General features: G+C 44.1%; 2 protein-coding genes across 2 annotated transcripts; both read right to left on the bottom strand.

Moving 5' to 3' along the window:
• Positions 1-5,767: 5,767 nt before the first annotated feature.
• LOC142635024 (uncharacterized) lies at positions 5,768-6,202 on the bottom strand. The gene has a single exon (XM_075809244.1). It carries the CDS (start codon positions 6,200-6,202, stop codon positions 5,768-5,770), a length of 435 nt encoding a protein of 144 aa, XP_075665359.1.
• Positions 6,203-18,371: 12,169 nt separating this feature from the next.
• Positions 18,372-18,980, bottom strand: LOC142635023 (uncharacterized). The gene has a single exon (XM_075809243.1). The coding sequence runs from the start codon at positions 18,978-18,980 to the stop codon at positions 18,372-18,374; it is 609 nt and encodes a 202-aa protein (XP_075665358.1).
• Positions 18,981-22,323: the final 3,343 nt, after the last annotated feature.

Genomic DNA, 22,323 nt, shown 5'->3' with positions numbered 1-22,323 from the left:
TTGACATGACATCGCCAAAGACCGTTGTTGAGGGGCGAAAAGTTTTTCTTTCTGACAAATGAGATTTATGTTGGGTCGGGGGCCTAAACCGAAACTCAACGATGGGCTCGATGTACGGCCCAAAGGCTATCGGCGAAGATCCAAATAATTCACAGTATTTTTATGCCTCGGGCCTAGATTCGGACTTACAAGAATGGCCAATAAACAATCCCTACAGTAGACGCGTTAATGCCGTTGAAAAGCATACTGTGTGAAATATCCCAGCAATGAAGTGTTTTTCGCAGAAAATAGTCCAGAGGTAAAGCACTTCTGCAAAAAAGAGTAACCCAGCCGTAAAAATATTTCTGTAGAAAAATAACCCAGCGGTAGAGTGCTTCTGCAAAAAATAACCCAGTTGTAAAGTACTTCTGCAAAAAAGAGTGACCCAGCTGTAAAAATATTTCTGCAGAAAGATAACCCAGTCGTAAAAATATTTCTCCAGCAAAAATAACTCAGCAGTACAGTAAAATAAACTTGCCCAAAAGATAGCTTCCCTCTACCCAGAGTAGACCAGCTCGTGGATTCCACAACAGGGCATAAACTGCTGACGTTCATGGATGCATTCTCCGGACATAATCAAATAAAGATGGCTGAAGAAAACCAGGAGAAAACCGTTTTCATCACGAGTCAATGGCTCTACTGCTAGAAGGTAATGCCCTTCAGTCTGAAGAACGCAGGAGTAACCTACTAGAGGTTAGCAAAAAGAATGTTCAGCAAACAGATCGAGAGAAATATGGAGGTGTATGTAGATGACATGCTTATCAAGAGCAAAGACGAGCTTGTTCACCTAGACGACCTCAATGAAACATTCGCCATGCTCAGGCAGTACTAGATGAAGTTGAATCCCAGTAAATGTGCTTTCAGAGTAGCCTCGGGGAAGTTTTTAGGATTCATGGTGTCCCAAAGGGAGATAAAGGCAAGCCCAAAAAAGGTAAAAGCCATACTTGACATGACATCGCCAAAGACCGTTGTTGAGGGGCGAAAAGTTTTTCTTTTTGACAAATGAGATTTATGTTGGGTCGGGGGCCTAAACCGAAACTTAACGATGGGCCCGATGTACGGCCCAAAGGCTATCGACGAAGATCCAAATAATTCACCGTATTTTTATGCCTCGGGCCTAGATTCGGACTTACAAGAATGGCCAATAAACAATCCCTACAGTAGACGCGTTAGTGCAGTCGAAAAGCATACTATGTGAAATAGCCCAGCAGTGAAGTGTTTTTTGCAGAAAATAGTCCAGAGGTAAAGCACTTTTGCAGAAAAGAGTAACCCAGCCGTAAAAATATTTTTGTAGAAAAATAACCCAGCGGTAGAGTGCTTCTGCAGAAAATAACCCAGTTGTAAAGTACTTCTGCAAAAAAGAGTGACCCAGCTATAAAAATATTTCTGCAGAAAGATAACCCAGCCGTAAAAATATTTCTCCAGTCAAAATAACCTAGCAGTATAGTAAAATAAACTTTGAGTGTTTCACAGGTCAAGAGGAAAGATCAGAATCATCATCCATTAGCTCTAGGGAAGAGTCTTCTAATACAATAATATGAGGGAAAAATTCTATGGTAATAGTTACATCATAACCATGAATAGTAAATGAATAGATAAACATTATGGGTTCTAATGAAGCAGTATCTCGTTGATTTGCTTAGATTCATCCAGACGGCTCCTGTAAGTATTCTGATGAACCTGTGGGAGCAGGAATTTACCCAAGTGGTCACCGGTGTGGTGCCTGCCACAACGCCTCCGATGATAAAGTCAGTATCAAGGAAGATAATGATCAAAATACCAGAAAAAATGATTCAGGTGGTGATGTTGTTTTTTTTATGTACCTTGTATTGGTGTTGCGAGGGTTTTATATACCCTTGGGGATTGTAGCCGTTGGAGTGTTAATGACTCCTTGATAACGTCTCTGGTGGAGTTATGGACTTTAATGCGTTCCCGTCGGTTCGTCCAGCTGGTCTTGTAACGGTTGGAGCTTTATTGGCAGCATTGAATGGCATTAATTTTTCGATGACGCGGATATTGGTCATGTTCGTCCATGAAGGCAACTTCGTCTATAATTATCCTCGTCAGTTACGTATTCGTCAGTACCATCAGATGCCCCCGGGCTTTATGGTCGTCAGTGACGATCGTGGAAGCCGAACAGTTTTTTTTTTTTTTTTGTCCTTTAGGATTTCGTGCCGCATTGAATGCGTTATGGCGGCGTTGCGTGGGTCGTGGCCACGTGGCGTGATGGGGTTGGAAAGGGACTGACCCTTGGGTTTCCCGCCGATTTTCGGTTTTTACTTCTATTTTGGCTTTTAAACTCATTTCTCTGCACTTTACTTTTTCATTTCCTTCCAAACTCCAGTTTTTCTCCTCTAAGCATCCTCCTCGCACGTTTCTTTGCTCCTTTTTGGTTCTTGGCTGTTGGGCTCCTTGCTTTCTTCGAGGTAAGCTTCTTCATTCTCTCTCTTTTTTCTTCTTTTTTTTTTTGCAAGTATCTGATTTTTGTTTGTTTTTTTTTTCTTTGTGGTTCTCCCTGTTTGTTTCTCCCTTCTTTCTGTGGGAATCTTAGTATTCTTCTTTGTAGATTGGAAGTTCATGGTCAGTAATTTAGAGGTTAGGGAAAACTGTCCTTCAGTTTCTTTTCTTTTTGCTCGCTTAGGGGGGTCATTAGGTGTTTTCCCCAATTTGAGGGGCTTTGTTTCTGAGGGTAGCAGTTTAGGTGTTGTTTTGGGTGATTTATACCCATTGCTCCGAGAGTCCGTCGATTGGTTTGAAGATTTGGTGAAGAAGCTTAAGTTGATGTCAGAGGTTAGGTCTAGTGACCTCGATACTGGGTTGTCGTCTAGCGACGATCCTATGGAGGGAGATACGGTTGTCTCGACATTTAGAGAGGTTAGGGCTTTCCACGCCCTCGTGGAGCCGTGCGGATTAGATTCCGACGCCGTCAATCGGTTTAGGGATAGATTTCAATTCCCAGAGCGGGTCCGTGTTCGTCGCCCCACTGATGATGACAGGGCTTGCTCGTTTTTCCCCGGTGAAGTGTGCTTCTATGAGGCCGCTTTCACTTGTGGACTTAGGCTTCCCGTCCACCCGTTTGTGATGGAGCTCCTGGCATATCTGGGGATTGCCCCCGGGCAGCTTATGCCCAATTCGTGGAGAATAGTGGTCAACTGTATGGAAATATGGTTGGCCGCTAACGGGGATATGATTAAGGTAAACGAGCTCGTATATTTATACCGTCTAAAAGAGTCCAAAGAGTACGGGTATTACGAGCTAGTACCTTGGGAGAGAAGAACCAGGATCGTCAAGGGCTTACCTTCATCCTTCAGATACTGGAAGTCCAGATTTGTGTTTGTGTCTGGGGACAATTTTGAGACTCCCTCCAGCCAGGACTGGGGTGAGATCCCCAGGTTGCTTCGTCGGTGGGGAACCCCGACCTTAGGTGCGTCAGTCTTCTTTCTCGCCCTCTTTTTTTTTTTTTTTATATGTATATATATATATATATTTTTGGGTGATTGTTGCTAATTTCCTTCGTCCTCGTGCAGCTAAACGAAGACCGAAGTTGAAAAGCAGGTACAAGGAGCGCGTTGAGGTGGCCATCACTTATTCCCAATCCATTGACAATTGGGACGACTTGGTAGACCCGAGGACACTCGCTTTCTACAACCTCGGCCCCGATCCGTCTCCCTACGTCTTACGAAGCCTTGATATCGAAGGAAAGAAGAGTAAGCTTCTAAGTTCATCGGTATTGACCCTGAGGCTATACTTGTTCAATTTACTCTTTCTCTTACAAATTTTTCCCTTTTGCAGAGATGACGACGAAATTCAACAAGGGCATGTATGAAAAAATGAGGTCCAAGAAAGACGAACCCTTGTCGAGCCTTGGGAAGAAGGTGGTTCGAGTGAAGGGCAAGGTTGCTTCCGTTACTCCGACGGTCTCGACCACACCCGTGGTTTCGGGTGCCGAGACGACGAGGACGGCTTCTCCGGCCACTTCGGTAGAAGAAATTCCGACACCTGCTTCCAAGAGGCCTCGCACATCGGATAAAGAAAAGGATGCCGCCGGATCGTCCACTATTTGGGATGACGAGAGGTTGGCGACGGATCGGGCTCGTGGAGTAGTGAATGCCGAGGACCTGAAGGTGCTTTCAGGTTCGACTCCAGCTGAGTTGATGGGTCGTCATATCCATAAACTCGTCCAGGTAAATCGTTTGTTTCTCGTGACGCCTTTACACATAAGCCTCTCCCTTTCTTATTTATTCTTTTGCATGCCCCTTTTTTTTTTTTTTAGGTGTTGGGGGAAGCCGTCCATTTTTCAGCGGAGTATCAAGCTCAGGAGGCCAAGGTCGAGTCTTCGCTTTCTCGGATCAAAGTCCTGGAGATGGAGAACTCGAGGCTGAAGAGGGAATTGATAACCGCGATGGAGGATGTTCACTAATACAAGGACGAGGTCAAAAAGCTGGGCGACGATCTTAAGGTTGAACAGCAGCTGGTCTTGGAAAAGGACGAGCAGCTCGCAGCCGCGAAGGAAAAAATCAAGGTCGTCGCCTCTAGGGCCATCGAGGGCTTCCAGCAGACTGAAGAGTACAACTCTGTGCTCTTCAGCTGGTACTTTAAGGGGTTTGAGCTCTTGAGGAGGTATTGCATCAAGCATCCTTCCGGGGTGGATCTGGAGGCGCTGGATATGGAGGAGGTTGACAAGGAGATCTCTGCTGACGAGGCTGCCCTAGCCGCCGCCGCCGAAGCCCCTGAAGACGTTCCTGATGCTCCCGTCATCGATGCCCCTGCCCTCGATGCCCCAGCTGGAGACGACGCCGACCCTAATGTTTGAACCTGTAATCAAAAAGTTTTTATTACATGTATTTTTTTTTTTGAGGTGCCTGACATGTTTTTCAGGCTCAATTTCCTGGACAATTAGAAATTTTCATGTGTATTTTTATCCCAGTGTTTATGGGTTTTTTTTTTTTTTGGAACAATGGCCTCAGGTTTTAGGCTTTTATAATATTACATCTACTTGGATATATTCTGCTATAAAATTTTTTTTTTTTGTCAGTAATGTTTGCCCACTGGATGGGAATGTGATCACTTAAGCCTTCTCCTGTACTTAGGCGTTTTTTTTTTTTTGCTTTAGTCTTCGTCAGTGATGTGTCTCCGTCTATGCGGAACCTCATTACCTAGACAAAAGTTCTTGGCTTTAGTATTCGTCAGTAATATACTTCCGTCTATGTGGAATCTTATTACTTAGACAAAAGTTCTTTGCTTTTGTCTTCGTCAGTAATGTACATCCGTCTATGCGGAATCTTATTACTTAGACAAAAGTTCTTTGCTTTTGTCTTCGTCAGTAATGTACATCCGTCTATGCGGAATCTTATTACTTAGACAAAAGTTCTTTGCTTTTGTCTTCGTCAGTAATGTACATCCGTCTATGCGGAATCTTATTACTTAGACAAAAGTTCTTTGCTTTTGTCTTCGTCAGTAATGTACTTCCGTCTGTGCGGAATCTTATTACTTAGACAAAAGTTCTTTGCTTTTGTCTTCGTCAGTAATGTACATCCGTCTGTGCGGAATCTTATTACTTAGACAAAAGTTCTTTGCTTTTGTCTTCGTCAGTAATGTACATCCGTCTATGCGGAATCTTATTACTTAGACATTTTTTTTTTTTTAACTCTCCGAGACTTGGTACCTGTATGAGCACATCATTTGAAAAATCATTTCATTAATTTTCAGTAATTAGTACATTCTTGATCTATGTCTGTTGGTGGTACTTCTTCAGGTTTTCTATGTTCCAAGGTCGCGGGAGTTTTTGTTCGTCCAGGGTCTCCAAGTGATAGCTTCCTTGTCGGGAGTAGTGCACGACCTTGTAAGGTCCTTCCCATGTGGGGCCAAGTTTCCCGTGGGCGGGGTCTCTAGTTGCAGTCGTCACCTTACGTAAGACGAGATCGCCAATTTCTAGTCTTCTGGGCCTGACCCTTTTGTTGTAGTATTCAGTCATCTTACGCTGGTACTTCATCGTCATGTTCGAGGCCTTATCCCTTACCTCGTCTAAGCAATCCAGATTGATTCGAAGCTGGTCGTCGTTGTTCTCCTCGCAGAAGGCTTCTCGCCGGGTGCTGGTCATACCCACCTCGACTGGGATTACTGCTTCAGTGCCATAAGTGAGCCTGAAAGGCGTCTCTCCCATAGGGGTTCTTGTTGTCGTCCTGTAGGCCCACAAGACATTGGGCAACTCTTCTGGCCACGCGCCCTTAGCTTCGTCTAGTCGTGCTTTTATGATCTTGAGCAGTGTTCGATTAGTTACCTCCGTCTGTCCGTTGCAGATGCTGGGTGCCCGAGTGTGACGAGAACTTATTCTTGATACCCGAGTCCCGAGCAAAAGTCTCTAAATCCTGTTTGTCGAATCGTCGGCCATTGTTCGAAATGATCGTTTGTGGGATCCCGAACCCGCAAATTATGTTTCTCCACACGAAGCTACGGATTCTTGCCTCGTGATCGTTGCTATTGCTTCGCTTCAACCCATTTAGTGAAGTAGTCGATAGCGACGAGCAAGAATCGTACTTGTCCTTTTCCCGTGGGTAACGGACCGACGATATCGATCCCCCATTGTGCGAATGGCCGGGGGAGGTAATCGTTGTCATCTTCTACGCCGGCCTGCGGACGTTCCCGAACCTCTGGCACTTATCGCACCTCTTGACGAGCTCCATAGCGTCTTCCTGCATAGTTGGCCAGAAATACCCTGCTCTAATAACCTTACTTACCAAGGATCTGGGCTCGGCGTGGTCCCCGCAAATCCCTTCGTGGATTTCGCGGAGGACGTACTTAGCTTCTTCCTCGTCGAGACACTTCAAATAAGGCAAGGAGAATCCTCTTTTGTATAAGGTATCATTCAAAATTGTGAATCTGGCCGCCCTTGCTTTAATCTTCCTGGCCTCCATTGAGTCATGAGGGAGATGTCCGTCTTGAAGATATGAGACGATCGGTTCCATCCAACCACCCATGTTCTGGATGGGGAATACCGGGACTTCCTCGATGCTAGGGTATTTCTGAATCTCCATGAGAATCTCCTTGTCCGTTGGTTCTTCTATAGACGAGGCCATTTTGGCGACCTCGTCTGCCTCTGCATTTTGGCTTCTCGGGATCCTGACGAAATTCAACTTGTTGAAACCACGAGCTAGATGCCTGACCAACTTGAGGTACTTCTGCATCCTTTCTTCCTTCGCCTCATACTCTTCCCTGATCTGCCCTATCGCTAGTTTCGAGTCACTCTGAATGAGCAAGTTCTTAATCCCGAGAGCATTGCCAAGTCTTAGTCCCGTCAGTATGCCTTCCTATTCAGCCTCGTTGTTGGTTGCCGGGAATTTTAATTGGACTCCATATTGGAGTTTTTCTCCATTGGGGGTGTTTATAATGATCCCTACTCCTCCCCTCTTTCGGGCTGACGATCCGTCGATGCGGGTGTCCACTTGTTCCGCCTCGTCCATGCCGTCACTATCGTCCGGGGAGGGTGAATTCTGCTATGAAGTCCGCTAGAGCTTGCGCCTTGATGGCCGTTACGGGATGGTATTCGATGTTGAACCGGCCGAGTTCGATTGCCCACCGGACCATTCTCCCACGGTACTTCGGGCTTGCTCATGGATTTCCGATGGGTTGATCCGTCATTACAAGGATAGGGTGTGCTTCGAAGTATGGTCGTAGCTTTCCCGAAGCCACTATTAGGACGAAGACAATCTTCTCAATCCCGGGGTATTTGGCCTGCTCCTTGGAAGGCTTGGGCCGACATAATAACCGGGAGCTGCTTCTTGTCTTCTTCTCGGATTAAGGCGGCACGCGACGGCCGTGGATGAGGCCGCCAGGTATAAATAAAGATTCTCTCCCCGCTTTTGAGGGACTCGAGACGGGCGGGCTGCTTAAGTAGCGCTTGAGTTCTTGAAAAGCCGCCTCACACTCGTCAGTCCAGGCGAACGCTTGCTTCAACGTTTTGAAAAATGGGAGGCATTTGTCCGTCGCTTTAGAGACGAACCTATTTAGTGCAGCTATTCTTCCCGTGAGCTTTTGGACATCTTTGATGGTTCTGGGGGATGCCATGTCGAGTATCGCTTGCACCTTCTCCGGATTTGCTTCTATTCCCTTTGGGATACCATGAACCCTAAGAACTTTCCCGAAGCTACCCCAAAAACACACTTACTAGGGTTGAGCTTCATACGGTATCTTCGGAGGGTATTAAATGTCTCTCCCAGTGTCGTCCAAAGTGAGTTAACTCTTCTTTGCTCTTGACGAGCATATCGTCCACATATACTTCCATATTTCTCCCAATTTGCTTGCTTGAACATCTTGTTTACCAATCTTTGGTACGTTGCCCTGCGTTCTTCAAATCCGAAGGGCATTACCTTATAGCAAGAGAGTCCTTGGCTTGTGATGAAGGCGGTTTTTCACGATCTTCCTCGGCCCATCTTTATCCGGTTGTAACCCGAAAATGCGTCCATGAATGTTAGTAATTTATGTCCAGCCGTAGAGTCTACCAACCGATCTATCCTCGGCAGGGGAAAACTATCTTTCGGACGATGTGCTTTGTTTAGGTCCGTGAAGTCTACACACATTCTCCATTTTCCATTTGCTTTCTTCACTAACACGACGTTGGCCAGCCATTAGCGATAATAAACTTCTCGGTTGAAGCACACCGCAACAACTGTTAACTTCTTCCATGATTGCTTGGTTTCGTTCGGGGGCAAAGACCCGTCGTTCTTCGCCGGACGGGTTTCTTCTCGGGATGCATCTTGACTCGTGCTGGATTACCCGGCATGGTATGCCCGGCATATCTTCGTGACTCCATGCAAATACGTCCAAATTTCCTTTAAGGAAACGGACGAGCTCATTCCTCATCTCGGGGCTTATAGTTGTACCTATTCTCGTCACCTTCGAGCTTTCCCCCTCAACGAGTTCTACCGTTTCTAGGACTTCCATGTTATCTTCTTTTTCTCTTTCAATCGTCCATGTGTGGTTTTCTCCTGCAGCCAACACGGCTTGATTGCACTCTCTGGCTAAGACTTGATCTCCTTTTACCTCACCGACCCCTTCTTCAATCGGGAATTTTATCTTTAGGCAGTAGGTGGACATTGCTGCCTTCCATTGGTTGAGCGTGGGCCTTCCAATGATCACATTGTACGAAGAGGGGCAGTCTACAACCAGGAAGTCCAGATGACGAGTCTGCTGCTTCGGGTATGTGCGTATCGTGACTTTTAGTGTCACAATGCCCTTGGGGTACACCCGGTCACCGCTAAAGCTGACGAGGGGGGACTCAAACGGACGCAATTTACCAGGGCTTAGTTTCAATTGTTGGAAGGCCAATAGGTACATAATGTCTGCAGAGCTACCGTTGTCGATGAGGATCCTTTTAGTATTGAACCCTTCAATTGTGAGTGTTATCACCAGCGGGTCGTTATGGGGCTGCCTGACTCCCCTCGCGTCCTCTTCGCTGAAGAATATATCTTGGTTCGTCCGTCTGTGTTTCAACGGGGGTTCCATGTGGACACTGTTTACTTGTCTCTGGTACGTTTTCTTGAGGGACCTGTACGATCCCCCCATGAAAGGTCCTCCTGCTATCGTGCTTATCTCCCCGATCACTTCTTGTGGTTGAGATCGGCGACTCTCGTTTTTGGACGAGGGCTCTCGTTGGCTCGTGTCGCCCTCTCTGAACCTGCTGGAGTCCCCCTTCTTGGCAAACTTCTGAAGTTTTCCTTTCTGTATCAGTTCTTCTATCTGTCCCCTCAGATCTCGGCAATCTTCTGTGTAATGGCCGTGGTCCTTGTGGAATCGGCAGTATTTGCTCTTGTCCCGTACACTTGGTGACGAGTGCAAGGGCTTTGGCCACTTTAGGTGGTGTTGATCCTGGATCTGTGTCAAAATTTTGTCAACAGGCATAATTAGGGGTGTGAATTTTACCGGTCGTGGAGCTTTCTCGTCTTTCCGTCTGTCGGTGTCACCTCTCCGGCGGCTCGGACGCTCCCTCTTTTGTCCCCTGCGTTCGTCTTCCTTCCTTCCTTCCGTCTTTAGCTTCCCTTTGTCTACGATGGCTGCCAGTGCGTCCTCAGCGTTCATGTACTTTTGAGCTTTCAATAACATCTCTGCCATCGTCCAGGGCAGATTCTTTGCTAACGAGACGACGAATTCTCTGGACTTAAGCCCTGCCTTAAATGTCGTCAGCTAGACCTTATCGTCTGCATCGTCCACCTCTAGGGTCTCCCGAGTGAAGCGTTTTAGATACGATCGCAAGGTCTCCCTCTCTCCTTGCTTAATAGTGAGTAGGTGATCCACTGGTCTTTTGGGTCGTTGCCCCCCGACGAAATGGCGCAGGAAAGCACTACTTAACTGCTCAAAGTTATCGATGGACGAAGTTGGCAATCTTGTGAACCACTCTCGTCCAGCTCCCTTCAGCGTAGTTGGGAATGAACGACACATGATCTCGTCAGGGGGCTGTTGAAGGCCTAAGGTCGTCTTAAAGGTGTTAAGGTGATCTTGGGGGTCCTTGAGCCCGTCAAAAGGCTCAAGCTGAGGTAGCCGGAATTTTGCCAGTACCGGTCTTTCTAGGACTGCTATGGTAAAAGGAGAGTCCGTCGCTCTGACCATTTTATCCAGGCTTCGATCAGTCTTCTCTTTGATGGCGTTTCTTAATTCATCCATCTCCTTCCTCATCTCTTGGAGGATGTCAGAATGCTGCTCTTCTGGGGTTACCGTTCTCCGTCGATCACTCCTCCCATGGCTACCCCCTTCGTCTTCTTGAACAGCTCTTGACCGGTTCTCTTCTTGCTGTAACCTCTGTCTCATCTCATGATTCTGTCTTGTAAGTTCTTCGACGGTGGCTGCGAGATTCCGGACTTGCTGTGCCAAGGCCGCTGAGTCCGGGTTGGATTCCATCTGGAGCTGGTGGGAACTGCGTTCTCGTTGTATGACAAAGTCGCTTCCCACAGACGGCGCCAAACTGATGAAGCAGTATCTCGTTGATTTGCTTGGATTCGTCCAGACGACTCCTGTAAGTATTCTGATGAACCTGTGGGAGCAGGAATTTACCCAAGTGGTCACCGGTGTGGTGCCTGCCACAACGCCTCCGATGATAAAGTTAGTATCAAGGAAGATAATGATCAAAATACCAGAAAAAATGATTCAGGTGGTGATGTTTTTTTTATGTACCTTGTATTGGTGTTGCGAGGGTTTTATATACCCTTGGGGATTGTAGCCGTTGGAGTGTTAATGACTCCTTGATAACGTCTCTGGTGGAGTTATGGACTTTAATGCGTTCCCGTCGGTTCGTCCAGCTGGTCTTGTAACGGTTGGAGCTTTATTGGCAGCATTGAATGGCATTAATTTTTCGATGACGCGGATATTGGTCATGTTCGTCCATGAAGGCAACTTCGTCTATAATTATCCTCGTCAGTTACGTATTCGTCAGTACCATCAGGTTCCATGATAGTAAATAATGAGGAAAGCTTAGTGTGAGATGAAGGGAGAGAGAGAGAGAGATCCTAGCTAGTGCAACAAGATCATTATGGTGCCAAAGCATGCTCTTGGATGTAGTATATGTAATGGGTAGAGAGAGTCATTTGTGAGAGGCATGAGTTTTGAGTGAGAGTGTATAGTAGGGCTGCTGGACTTTCTGTTGAGGAGGAGCTGTATGTTTTTAAGTAGAGGTATGAGAGGTGTTTTTGACCTAGGAGTGGGGGAACTCAGTTTCCATGCTTGAGAATGAAAGTTTTGTGACTTAGAACTTTGCTTGGATTTTGAGAAGCTGAAACAGAAGGGTTTTTGTGAGAGTTTTTCTCTGTAAGTGTGTTTCTTGGTGTGTTCTTCCCCCCTCCCTTGAGGCATTAATGGAGGGTTCTATTTATAGTTGAGATTTAGGGGGCAATTGGCAAATAACTTTTGCCAAATCTTTCCCAATCTTCAAAAAATCCTTAGGGATTCATTCTTAGAGTGTTAGCCAAGAATGGTAAGCTTGACTATTTGGAAGACTCTTGCTGTTTTTTTTTGGGTAATTTCAACTGGGATTCTGACTTAGCATTAATGCTGATTGGTCTTAGCTGATGGGGTTAGAGCATACATTAAGCTAATGACCTTGGCTGTGCTGCTTACTAGATTCAGAGCTCCTAAAGGCAGGTTGCATCACCCCAAGCCAGGTGTCAACCTAGGAGCATTTGCTGGGAACTCTACTAGGATCCCCTTGGTGCCCTTCAAACCGTATTTCCCTAAGTTTCCCCATGAGGGGTTCATGTGCTTGGTCCATGAACCAGAAAATACATATTTTTTAACATTAAAATGAGTTGATTTCAGCTTGCTTTAGGAGCTTTAATGGCCTAGTCATGGCTGCCTTTTATGCTTGACCAAATGGGTTGGAGGAGAAAGAGGAGATGGCTGGCTGAAGTGCTTTCAGCTTTTGGTTAAGTCTTTTCAGCCTTATGTCAAGTCTGTTTCAGCTTTATGTTACACAATAAATAATGATATTTCAGCTTGTAGAGGAAGGATTCAACCTCTGATGGACATGTGTACTGTGCTGACTTAATTGGACAAGTTGGAACCTGGTGGAAGTGGGCTCCAGCTGCTGAATTTGTGTTGAGTTTTGGCTGGTTGGCTCACGTGAGCTCTAGCTGCTGGGACTTGAGTATGGCCTGGGCTGGCCCCAACTGGGCTTTATATTTGGGCTTGTTTGGGCTTGATCATCCCTACAAAATGAAAGCTTTGCCATGGATGATATACATGGGCTTTTATAAGTTTTGTAAGAGGAGTATTTATTTTTCTCATGAGTAAGGGGTTTAGTATAAGTGAAATAATTGTTAATGTTAAGGACATATTTTATGTAATTGGTTAATCCTTTGACAAAACGCACTTTACTTGTATTTGGATTGATCTAGGATGTATTTAATACTTCAAAGAACATGTTGCTCAAGTCTTAAAGCTATGAAGATTGGACCAAGAAATAAGTGAAGAAAAGGTGTTTACTAAAGCTGGACACCTGCGGATAGCTGCTGGACACCTACTCGACAGTTGCTCGACAGATAGCTATCTATCGAGGTTTAATGAGGCTCAACAGATGCTATCTATCGAGTCTATCTATTGAGGTTACGGAAATCAGAATTTTCAGATTTGAGTTTTGGGCCAAGCTTTTGTATTTGTGTAGGGTTTCTTTTCTCACAACCCTAGACATATATAAGGCATATTTTAGAGGCCGTCACATAAGAGAATACAAGGAGAACATATGCAAAAGGTAACCGAAGCCTTATTCTCTCAAAAAGAAGCTACTGCGTCTTTGCGCCTTAGGGTTTTGTAACCAAGTGCTTCTTGATCTTCATTGTTGATGAAGTGAAGAACTTTGCAACCAACTTTCTTCTTTCTCAAGTTAGTGAGTGAGTCACGTACTCGGATTCGTGCAAAGGAGTTAGTCATGTACTGGGATCCGTGCATCAAAGGGTGGCATTCATATATTGAAGAGTTCAGAGGTTTTGAAGCGGTAGAAGGTTTCTGCTGCGAGTTCATCTACGGGGATTGTAGAGTCTAGGGACAAAGGTTTTGTACTAGATCTGAAACTTCTCTTTACTATAGTGGATTGCTTTTTGGGAAGGTTTCCCCTAGGTTTTTTTACTGTGAAACTGGTTGGTTTCATTGGTTTTCTTGAGTCATCATATCTTGTCTTATTTATTTTTCCGCTGCACTTAGTTTTTACATGATATTGATGTTTGTTGTTTTAACAAGTTTTATACATAATAAATCTAATTAACAACTTGGGTTTAAAACTTGTTAATTGTATCAACCGGGGTCTAAATTTCCCAACAGTTAAGATAATATTTAAGTTTTGTAAATATGTGCCAAAAAATAGCATTTAGGCTTTTAGTAATAGTTGCCAAGATGACATTGGGCTTTATGAAATAGTTGAAATAATTGCCAAAATAATATAGGGCTTCATGAAATAGTTGTCAAATAATATTTTGGGCTTTAGGAAATAGTTGCCAAATAATATTGGGCTTTATGAAATAGTGGCCAAATATTATTTGGGCTTTTGGAAATAGTTGCCAAATATTGTTTGAGTTTTTGGAAATAGTGGCCAATTATTATTTGGGCTTTTGGAAATAGTTGAAACAGTTGCCATAATAATATTGGGCTATATGATATAGTTGCCAAATATTGTTTGGGCTTTTGGAAATAGTTGAAATAGTTGCCAAAATCTTTATGGAATAGTTGCCAAATATTGTTTGGGCTTTTGGAAATAGTGGCCAAATATTACTTGGGCTTTTGGAAATAGTTGAAATACTTGCCATAATAATATTGGGCTTTATGGAATAGTTGCCAAATATTGTTTGGGCTTTTGGAAATAGTTGAAATAGTTGCCAAAATATTTATGGAATAGTTGCCCAATATTGTTTCGGCTTTTGGAAATAATTGCCAAATATTATTTGGGCTTTGTGGAAATAGTGGCCAAATATTATTTGGGCTTTTGGAAATAGTTGAAATAGTTGCCAAATAATATTTGGGCTTCATGAAATAGTTGCTAAATAATATTTGGGCTTTAGGAAATAATCGGAATAGTTGCCAAATAATATTTGGGCTTTGCTAAAATAGTGCCAAATTAGTATTTGGGCTTTGCAAAATAGTTTGCCAAATTAGTATTTGGGCTTTGCTAAAATAGTTTGCCAAATTAGTATTTGGGCTTTGTAAAATAGTTTGCCAAATTAGTATTTGGGTTTTGTAAAATAGTTTGAGATTTTGTAAAGATGCTGTCGTGTAGCAACGGACTTTGTGAGATTGCCGTGTAGCAACGGACTTAGGGGTGCCGTGTAGCAACGGGCCTTGTAAGGTGCCATGGAGCAACAGGCTTAGAGGTGCTGTGTAGTAACGGGCTTAGAAAGGTGCCATGCAGCAATGGGCTTAGAGGTGCCATGTAGCAACGGGCTTAGAAAGGTACCTTGTAGCAACGGGCTTATACGTGTCGTGTACCAACGGGCTTAGAAAGGTGTCGTGTAGCAACGGGCTTAGAGGTGCCGTGTAGCAACGGGATTAGAAAGGTGCCGTGTAGCAATGGGCTTTAAAATGCCGTGTAGCAACGGGCTTAGATGTGCCAAGTAGCAACGGGCTTAGAAAGGTGCTATGTAGCAACAGGTTTAGTAAAGGGTTTTGTTGGGCTTTTTGGGTCTTGCCCACAAGTTAAATGATTTTGGGTTTTTTGTAGTGGAGGAAGTATATTTTTATGGCCCAATGTTGGTAGCAATGTGATAGGTAATTTTTGTGAAAACCCAAGTTGGATAATATGTGGAATATAATGGGTAATATTGTAAGAGGGCCCAAAGTAATTTGTAGGGCTTATATATGTAGAAAATATTTGTGGGAGATATTAATGTGGGCTTTCAAAATAATTCTTGGGCTTCTATGGGTATTTTGTAAGTGGGCTAAAGAAATTAGGGCCCAAAAATTTGTACCTCAACATTTAGCCCGCCGAATCACGTGTGAGTAGTTTCTGTTTGGTCACACGTGCAAGTTTGAAATTTGGTGGCAGTTGTGAATAGTGGGTTTCTACCTTTCTTTTGTTTCTGAGAAAATAATATCTCTGCTTCAGTGAGTTATGGCTGAAGGCTGAAGGAGGAGAACTGCTGGGTTTTGGTGATGATAGCACTGCTGGGTTGGCTATGCCAGAAAGTGAGGCTACGGCTGGGGGTGCGACTGAATCATCTACTGGGGGTTCTGATGTAGAGGTTAGGTTGGGAGAGCCCTTGTTACCGCTGCAAGACCCATGGTATTGTTCATCTCCTTTGTTCTCAGCAGTTGGAGCTCCTCATGTCAGCCCACCTAGGGTGTGAAAGAAGTGAATTTTGAAGGGTAAAGCCCCCAGTCATGAGACAGCATGGGTCCCAGCTGCTTCTGGTATAATAGACCTGCAGTTCCAACGGAAAGAGCTCCTGCCAGCCCCTATTCATGGGAGATGTGAATTTGCTAGAGCTAGAGCTATCTAATGAGGAGTCTGTGATTGCTAGAAAGCTGCTAACAAGGTTCCTGAGATCACTGTTATTGCTGGAGAAGCTGCTGTTGGGGAGTCCAACAAAGATCATGCTAGCAAGGATCTGAGGAAGCTGTTGCTGGTGTGCCCAGCCAAAGAAAAGTAGTTTCTTCGACTGTTCATGACGTTCACCAAAGCAAAGAACCTCCAGGTATGATGTATTTGAGTTGTTTATGTGAATAGTGAAGTGAGCTTTTTGTTCAATAACACTTGGCTGTGTGAATACTTTTCTATTACTGCTGGGGACATAACCATCCTTCTTCTTCTTGCAGTGTTGGAGGTTGAATCTTTTGGTGCTGCCACCAAGGGAATGAGCCTTGAAGACTTTTTGGAGAAATTTGCAGAGGATGAGGAGAATGAGAAAGTGGTAGCTGACTTCCATCCCCTTTCAGGCTGTACTGTCATGTTCCAGCGGTCAGAGATTCCTTTAAAAGGTCAGCCACTGCTAGCAGCAATTGTAAGGATACATCCACACTTCCTAATCGGATGCAAGCTAGGTGTTCCATTGAGGAAATCTGGACTTCAATTGCTCATTGCTGTATCGCTAGATATGCAATGTACCAAGCTTGAGAGTTCAAACTTGAAGAAAGCACTTGAGTGGAAGAATGCTCTTAAGGACTTGTTATTCATGAAGTTTGGAGTTCAATTCATTCTTGATAAGATTCAGGCTACTGTTGAGACTTGTATTGCTGGAGAAGATGAGCTTATAGTGAAGATAGCTGATCTTGAGAAAGAAATTACAGCAAAGAGAGCTGAGCTTTCACTTTTACTGAGTAAGAGAGATGACATGGTGCAGTCTTTGTCAGCTGGAGGTGCTTCTTCCTCAGCGAAAACCTTTGGCGATGGCTTATTTGACTAGCTTTTCTTTTCTTTTATTATAATTAGCAGCTTGGTATTTTAGACAGTTGTTTTTGAAATATGATGTGATGAAACATGTTATGAATTTTGGGTTTATTTAGCTATGCAGGCTGTGTTTTGTGCAAAGGTGCACAGCCATATGAACCTTATGTGGTAACTCAATATTTCCCCAGCTGTGCAAGCTATGTCTTTGTTTATGCTCATGTACATGAATTCATTTTGTGAAAAATGATTTATTTATCAAAGAATAGTACATTCAGGCAGAAATATAGTTATGGAAATCATATACATAGTTTTGAAAATACTTATTGCATTCATGACTATTTTAATCGAAGATGCCCATTGGATTTCTAGCAGGTGTTCAGTCCAGCCACCCCATATTCATGCACCATCTTGCTAAGAATCCTTAATAGCACTCGGTTGGTGGCTTTCGCTTGGCCATTACCTTGTGGATAATAAGGAGTGGACCTTCAGTGCTTGATGTGGTGATGGTCAAGTAATTTTCAGACATCTTTATTGACAAAAGGAGTGCCATTATTTGTAACAATCTTGTGATGAATGCCAAATATACAAATTATATGCTCTCGGATAAAATTCGCAATGGCTGGGCTTGTAGCCTTCTTTAGGGAAACGGCTTCAACCCATTTTGTGAAGTATTCTGTGGCCACTAGTATCCAAATATGACCCTTGGATGGTGGATTGATGGGGCCTATTAGGTCAAGCCCCCAAGTATGGAATGGCCAAGGAGTCATCATGTTTTGGAGATTGGTGGGGTGAGTATGTATGAGATTCCCATGGACTTGGCAAGTATGGCAAGTCTTCACACATTCAGCTGCATCTTGTTTCATGGTGGGCCAGAAATACCCCAGGTTGAGCAACTGTTGGAGAAGTCACCTCTTGCCTTGATGGTCACCACACTCCCCCGCATGTACCTCTTGCATAGCCGATTGTGCTTTGGGGGTCCCTAGGCATCTCAAAGGCTCCCCCTTGAACCCCTTTCGAAAAAGGATACCCCCTTCCACAAAATAGCGAGTAGCCAACTTTTTCAAGCGGTAGGCCTCCTCATGATTATCGGGCAAGACTCCCTCTATAAGATATTCAAGGAGGGGTATCCGCCAATCACTAGTGGTAAAGGCTGCACACAAATCCTTCTGATCAAAAGTGTATTGGCAACCGATGCACTGTTCTTGGAAAGTAGCAGTTTATTTGCTCATTTATGGCTAGTAATAACCCAACCATTGGAGGTGTCTGTAGAGACTGACAGAACCGCTAGCACCACAGGATTTTTCATGGACTTCTTTTAATCGCTTAGTGGACTCACCAAGGCTCAAGCATCTAGCTAAACTCCTTCAGGCAGCTTCTTGTACAACTCTCCAGCCATTAGAGCATAATCTTTGAGCACCTTCAAATGATCTTTCTCATATGGTGATAATAATGCTTCTTTAATGGGAGACCGCCAATCTGTCTAACCCAGCAGTTGCTCAAAGAATTCTTCCTTCAACATTTGTATGACTGGGATAGGCCTTTTCACAATAGTTACATCTGTAGTTGCACCTTCAAATCTGACTTTTGATCCCAATGTGGCTAGAGCATCGGCAAAGCGATTGTTGGACCTTAAGTAGTGTTCAATATTGAATTCTTCAAAAGAGTCCTCCAACCTTTGAGCCATAGCTCTATATGGAGCTAAAGATGGTTCCTTGAGTGCAAAGTCTCCTCTAGCTTGACAAACAACCAAATTCAAGTCTCGGATTACTTGAAGATGCTTGATACCCATTTCACGAGCTACCGCTAGGCCTGTAAGATATGCTTCATATTCAGCCATATTGTTGGTGCACAGGAAATCAAATTTGAATGACATAGCCACTGCTTCTCCGGTATTTTTGGATAGGACTATCCCAGCCCCTCCTTCAGAGGTGGTAAAGGATCCATCAAATCGCAGGGTCCAAGCAGCCCCAGCTGCTTCCATCAGTACAACTGCTGACAGATCTCCAGGTAGTTCATCAGTAATGTCCCAGCTGTCTTCTCTAGGGAAGTTTGATAGTAAATCAGCGATGGCTTGACCCCTCACAGCCATTGGGGTAATTGCTATGATCTCAAACTCAGATAATTGTAATAGCCATTGTGCTAGCCTTCCGGAAAGGACCGGTCGCCTCAAGAGTGAGTGGATTGGATGAGATTTTGTTAAGAGTTGTACCATGTGAGCTAGCAGATAATGACGCAGCTGCTAGGCAGCATATATCAGAGCAAGACAAGCTCTTTCAGCCCTTAGGTAGCGGGTTTTCACATCTTTTAGTTTTTTGCTAACATAATAAACCGGTCGCTCGATCCTTTCTTGATCATCTTGGGCTATAAGTGCTCCTATTGCCTCATCATTGGTGGCCAAATATAACTTAAGTGGTTTCCCTGGTATGGGTGCGTATACGATTGGCAGTCTGGTCATGAGTTGCTGCAGCTAGAGAAATGTCTGCTGGCATTTGGAATCCTAGCGGAAGGGTCTTCCTTTTTTTAGCAATGGTGTAAAGATAGCTGTGAGGGCAGCGAGACTGGGAATAAACCGCCGAATGTATGAGAGTTTACCAAGGAAGCTTTTAAGTTGAGTGAGTGTAATAGGTGGCTTCATAGTAGCAATGGCTTGCACTTTGCTAGGATCAACATCTATGCCTCTTTGGTGGACAAGAAATCCTAGAAATTTCCCAGTCGCAACTCCAAAGGCACATTTGAGTGGATTCATGTGAAGCTTGTAGAGTCGACATCTTTCAAAAACCTTTCGCAAGATAACAAGATGATCCTCTCTTGTTTTGGACTTCACAACAATGTCATCCACATAATCCTCAATCTCTTTATGCTTGTCATGAAAGATTGCGGTCATAGTCCTTTGATATATGGCTCTGGCATTTTTGAGACCGAAGGGCATGACAGTATAGTAAAAATTACCCATAGGAGTTCGGAAGGCTGTTTTGGCTGCATCTTTGGATGACATTCTAATCTGATTATAACCACTAAAACCATCCATGAATGAAAACATAGCATGCCCAGCAGCTGAATCAATGAGCATATCCATATTTGGAAGTGGAAACTCATCTTTAGGGCATGCTTTATTAAGATTTCTGAAGTCAACACAGCATCGTATTTGTCCATTCTCTTGACCAGTACAATATTTGAAAGCCACTTCGGGTGCATGATAAGCTTGATGAACCCAGCTGTGGAGCTTTTGAACTTCTTGAATAATCTGAGCTTCAACCTTAGGATGGAATGTCCGCATGGGCTGCACTACTGGTTTTGCCCCTGGTTCCACATTAAGGGCATGTGCTACTAGGTTAGGATCCAAACCGGGCATCTCATGGTACTCTTAGGCAAAGACATCGATGTACTCCTTTAATAATGAAATGAGTTAAGCCTTTTCCAACGGTGGTTGCATTGACCGATGTTGGCCTCTGGATACTAGGATCATCACTGAGATTAATGGACTCCAAATTTACATCAGGTGAAAAATTAGTTACCGTTGGGGCCTCTTCAGATAGTTCTGCCAGACTGTTGGGCAGATTTTCTTCTACCGCTAGGGCTTCTATTTCTTAAGTATAACAACAAGTTGGTGTAGTACTTGCTTCATGAAGTCCCGGACCCTTCTGTTTGAGATAGCTAAGCCCCACGTATTGTCATAAACGATACCCTAAACGACCATCCGGCAGCTAGATTTGTACACATTATGGCTGTGAGACACCACTTGAGGTTTCCCCACATTCTCTTTTCTTTTTTCTTTGATCAAGGAAAGACCTCATGTCTATCTTTGGATTATTCTCAATATCTTGCCAGCTGGGTAATGGAATCCCAATGGGCCTTGAGGTAGAATCTTCCCCACTTGGGGTGAGCTCATCATAGAAAGTAGCCTCAAAATAATGCGCCTCGGATAGATCAAATGGTGTAGGATTAGTAGGGATGCGCAGATGCTTACCATTGAATCTTCCTTTGACACATTGGTGATAAGTGGAAAGCACAAGCTTGTGTTTGTAGAGCCATGGCCTCCCAAGTAAAGCATGATAAGAAACAGTTAAATCGATAACATGGAATCTGGTGAGGACAACAATAGGCCCCACTTTAAGGACTAATTGTATACTTCCCAGAGTGCATTCATGAATTCCAGCAAAGCTAAAAACCTCTATAGGTGCCCCAGCGATTCTGCTGAGTGGGATCCCAGCTGCTTTGAGTGTGCTGGCTGGTATAAGATTAAGTGATGCACCAATGTCCACTAGTGCCCTTCTTATGTGAACATTATTAATTTGAGCAGCAACATATAATGGTTTACTATGATTAGGGTATTGTACCTCCATGTCCTCATTAGTGAAAGTAATGGCATTAGTAATCTCTAGGAACGCTTGACTGGCATAAGCTTTGGCTGTGAGACAGTGTGTTCCAGAGCTGGCTGTAATGGATACAAGGGCTTTTGTTGCTGTTCTCCTTGACTCCTCTTTAAGCCCCAACTGATTGAACAAAGTACGAAAGGCAGGGCTTCTTTGAAGAGCAGAGATAGCTGCTGGGGGCAAACTTGTACTGCTGGCAGCTTCATTGTCATTAGCCCCATCATGAAAAAGTACAGCTGCTGTGGCCTTTCTTCTAGGATGCTGAGGCAATGGGTTTCGCTAGACCCCTTGTTCACGTGTGAGGCTCAAAGTACCATCTGAAATTTTCTTATGAAATGTTCTTCAGACCGCTCTACAATCTCTAGTTCCATGGCTCACATATTGGTGATATCGACAATAGAAAGGCTTTCTCATATCCTCCGAAGTAGGCTTTCGGATAGGCTTGAATGGCCTAAGTACTCCATCAGCCATCCATTTGTCAATAACGGCATTCATCTCTTCATCGGTGCAAGGTATAGGAGGGTACTCTTCCTCTTCTTCCCTTTTTCACTTCTCTCCAACTATTGGTTCACCGCTGGAGACTATGAGAGCTTGAGGAACACTTTTCTTTTCTAGTTTGGCTTTTTCGGTAGTGGGAGGCTTGACTAATACGATTGTCTTCCTAGCTTTCTAGAGCAGCTGGGCAAACTGAATAATATCAAGATTCTCCAAATGGGCACGGTACTCATGAGACATGTTGTCAATGCAAATCTTAACAAGCTCTTGTTCTTTGTACTGCCCATAGCAATCAAGAGCAGCATCCCTAAATCGTCGGATGAAATCAAGGAGTCCTTCGGAGGACTTTTGCTTGGTGTTGTGAAGTGTGAGAATGGTAACCTTTTCTTTTCCATGGAAATATTTTGAGTAGAAATTTTCAACCATGTCGTCCCATGTAGCAATGGAACCCGATTGAAGAGTGGAATACCATGTGTAAGCACGATCGGTAAGATATTTTGAGAACTCTCTTAGGCAAAGATCGCCATTTCCAGCAAAAGGACCCATGGAATCAAGGAATTTGCT

The sequence above is a fragment of the Castanea sativa genome, chromosome 5 (genome assembly GCF_040712315.1).
Source record: "Castanea sativa cultivar Marrone di Chiusa Pesio chromosome 5, ASM4071231v1".
Lineage (NCBI taxonomy): Eukaryota > Viridiplantae > Streptophyta > Magnoliopsida > Fagales > Fagaceae > Castanea > Castanea sativa.
This window is presented reverse-complemented; position numbering and strand designations above follow the sequence as displayed.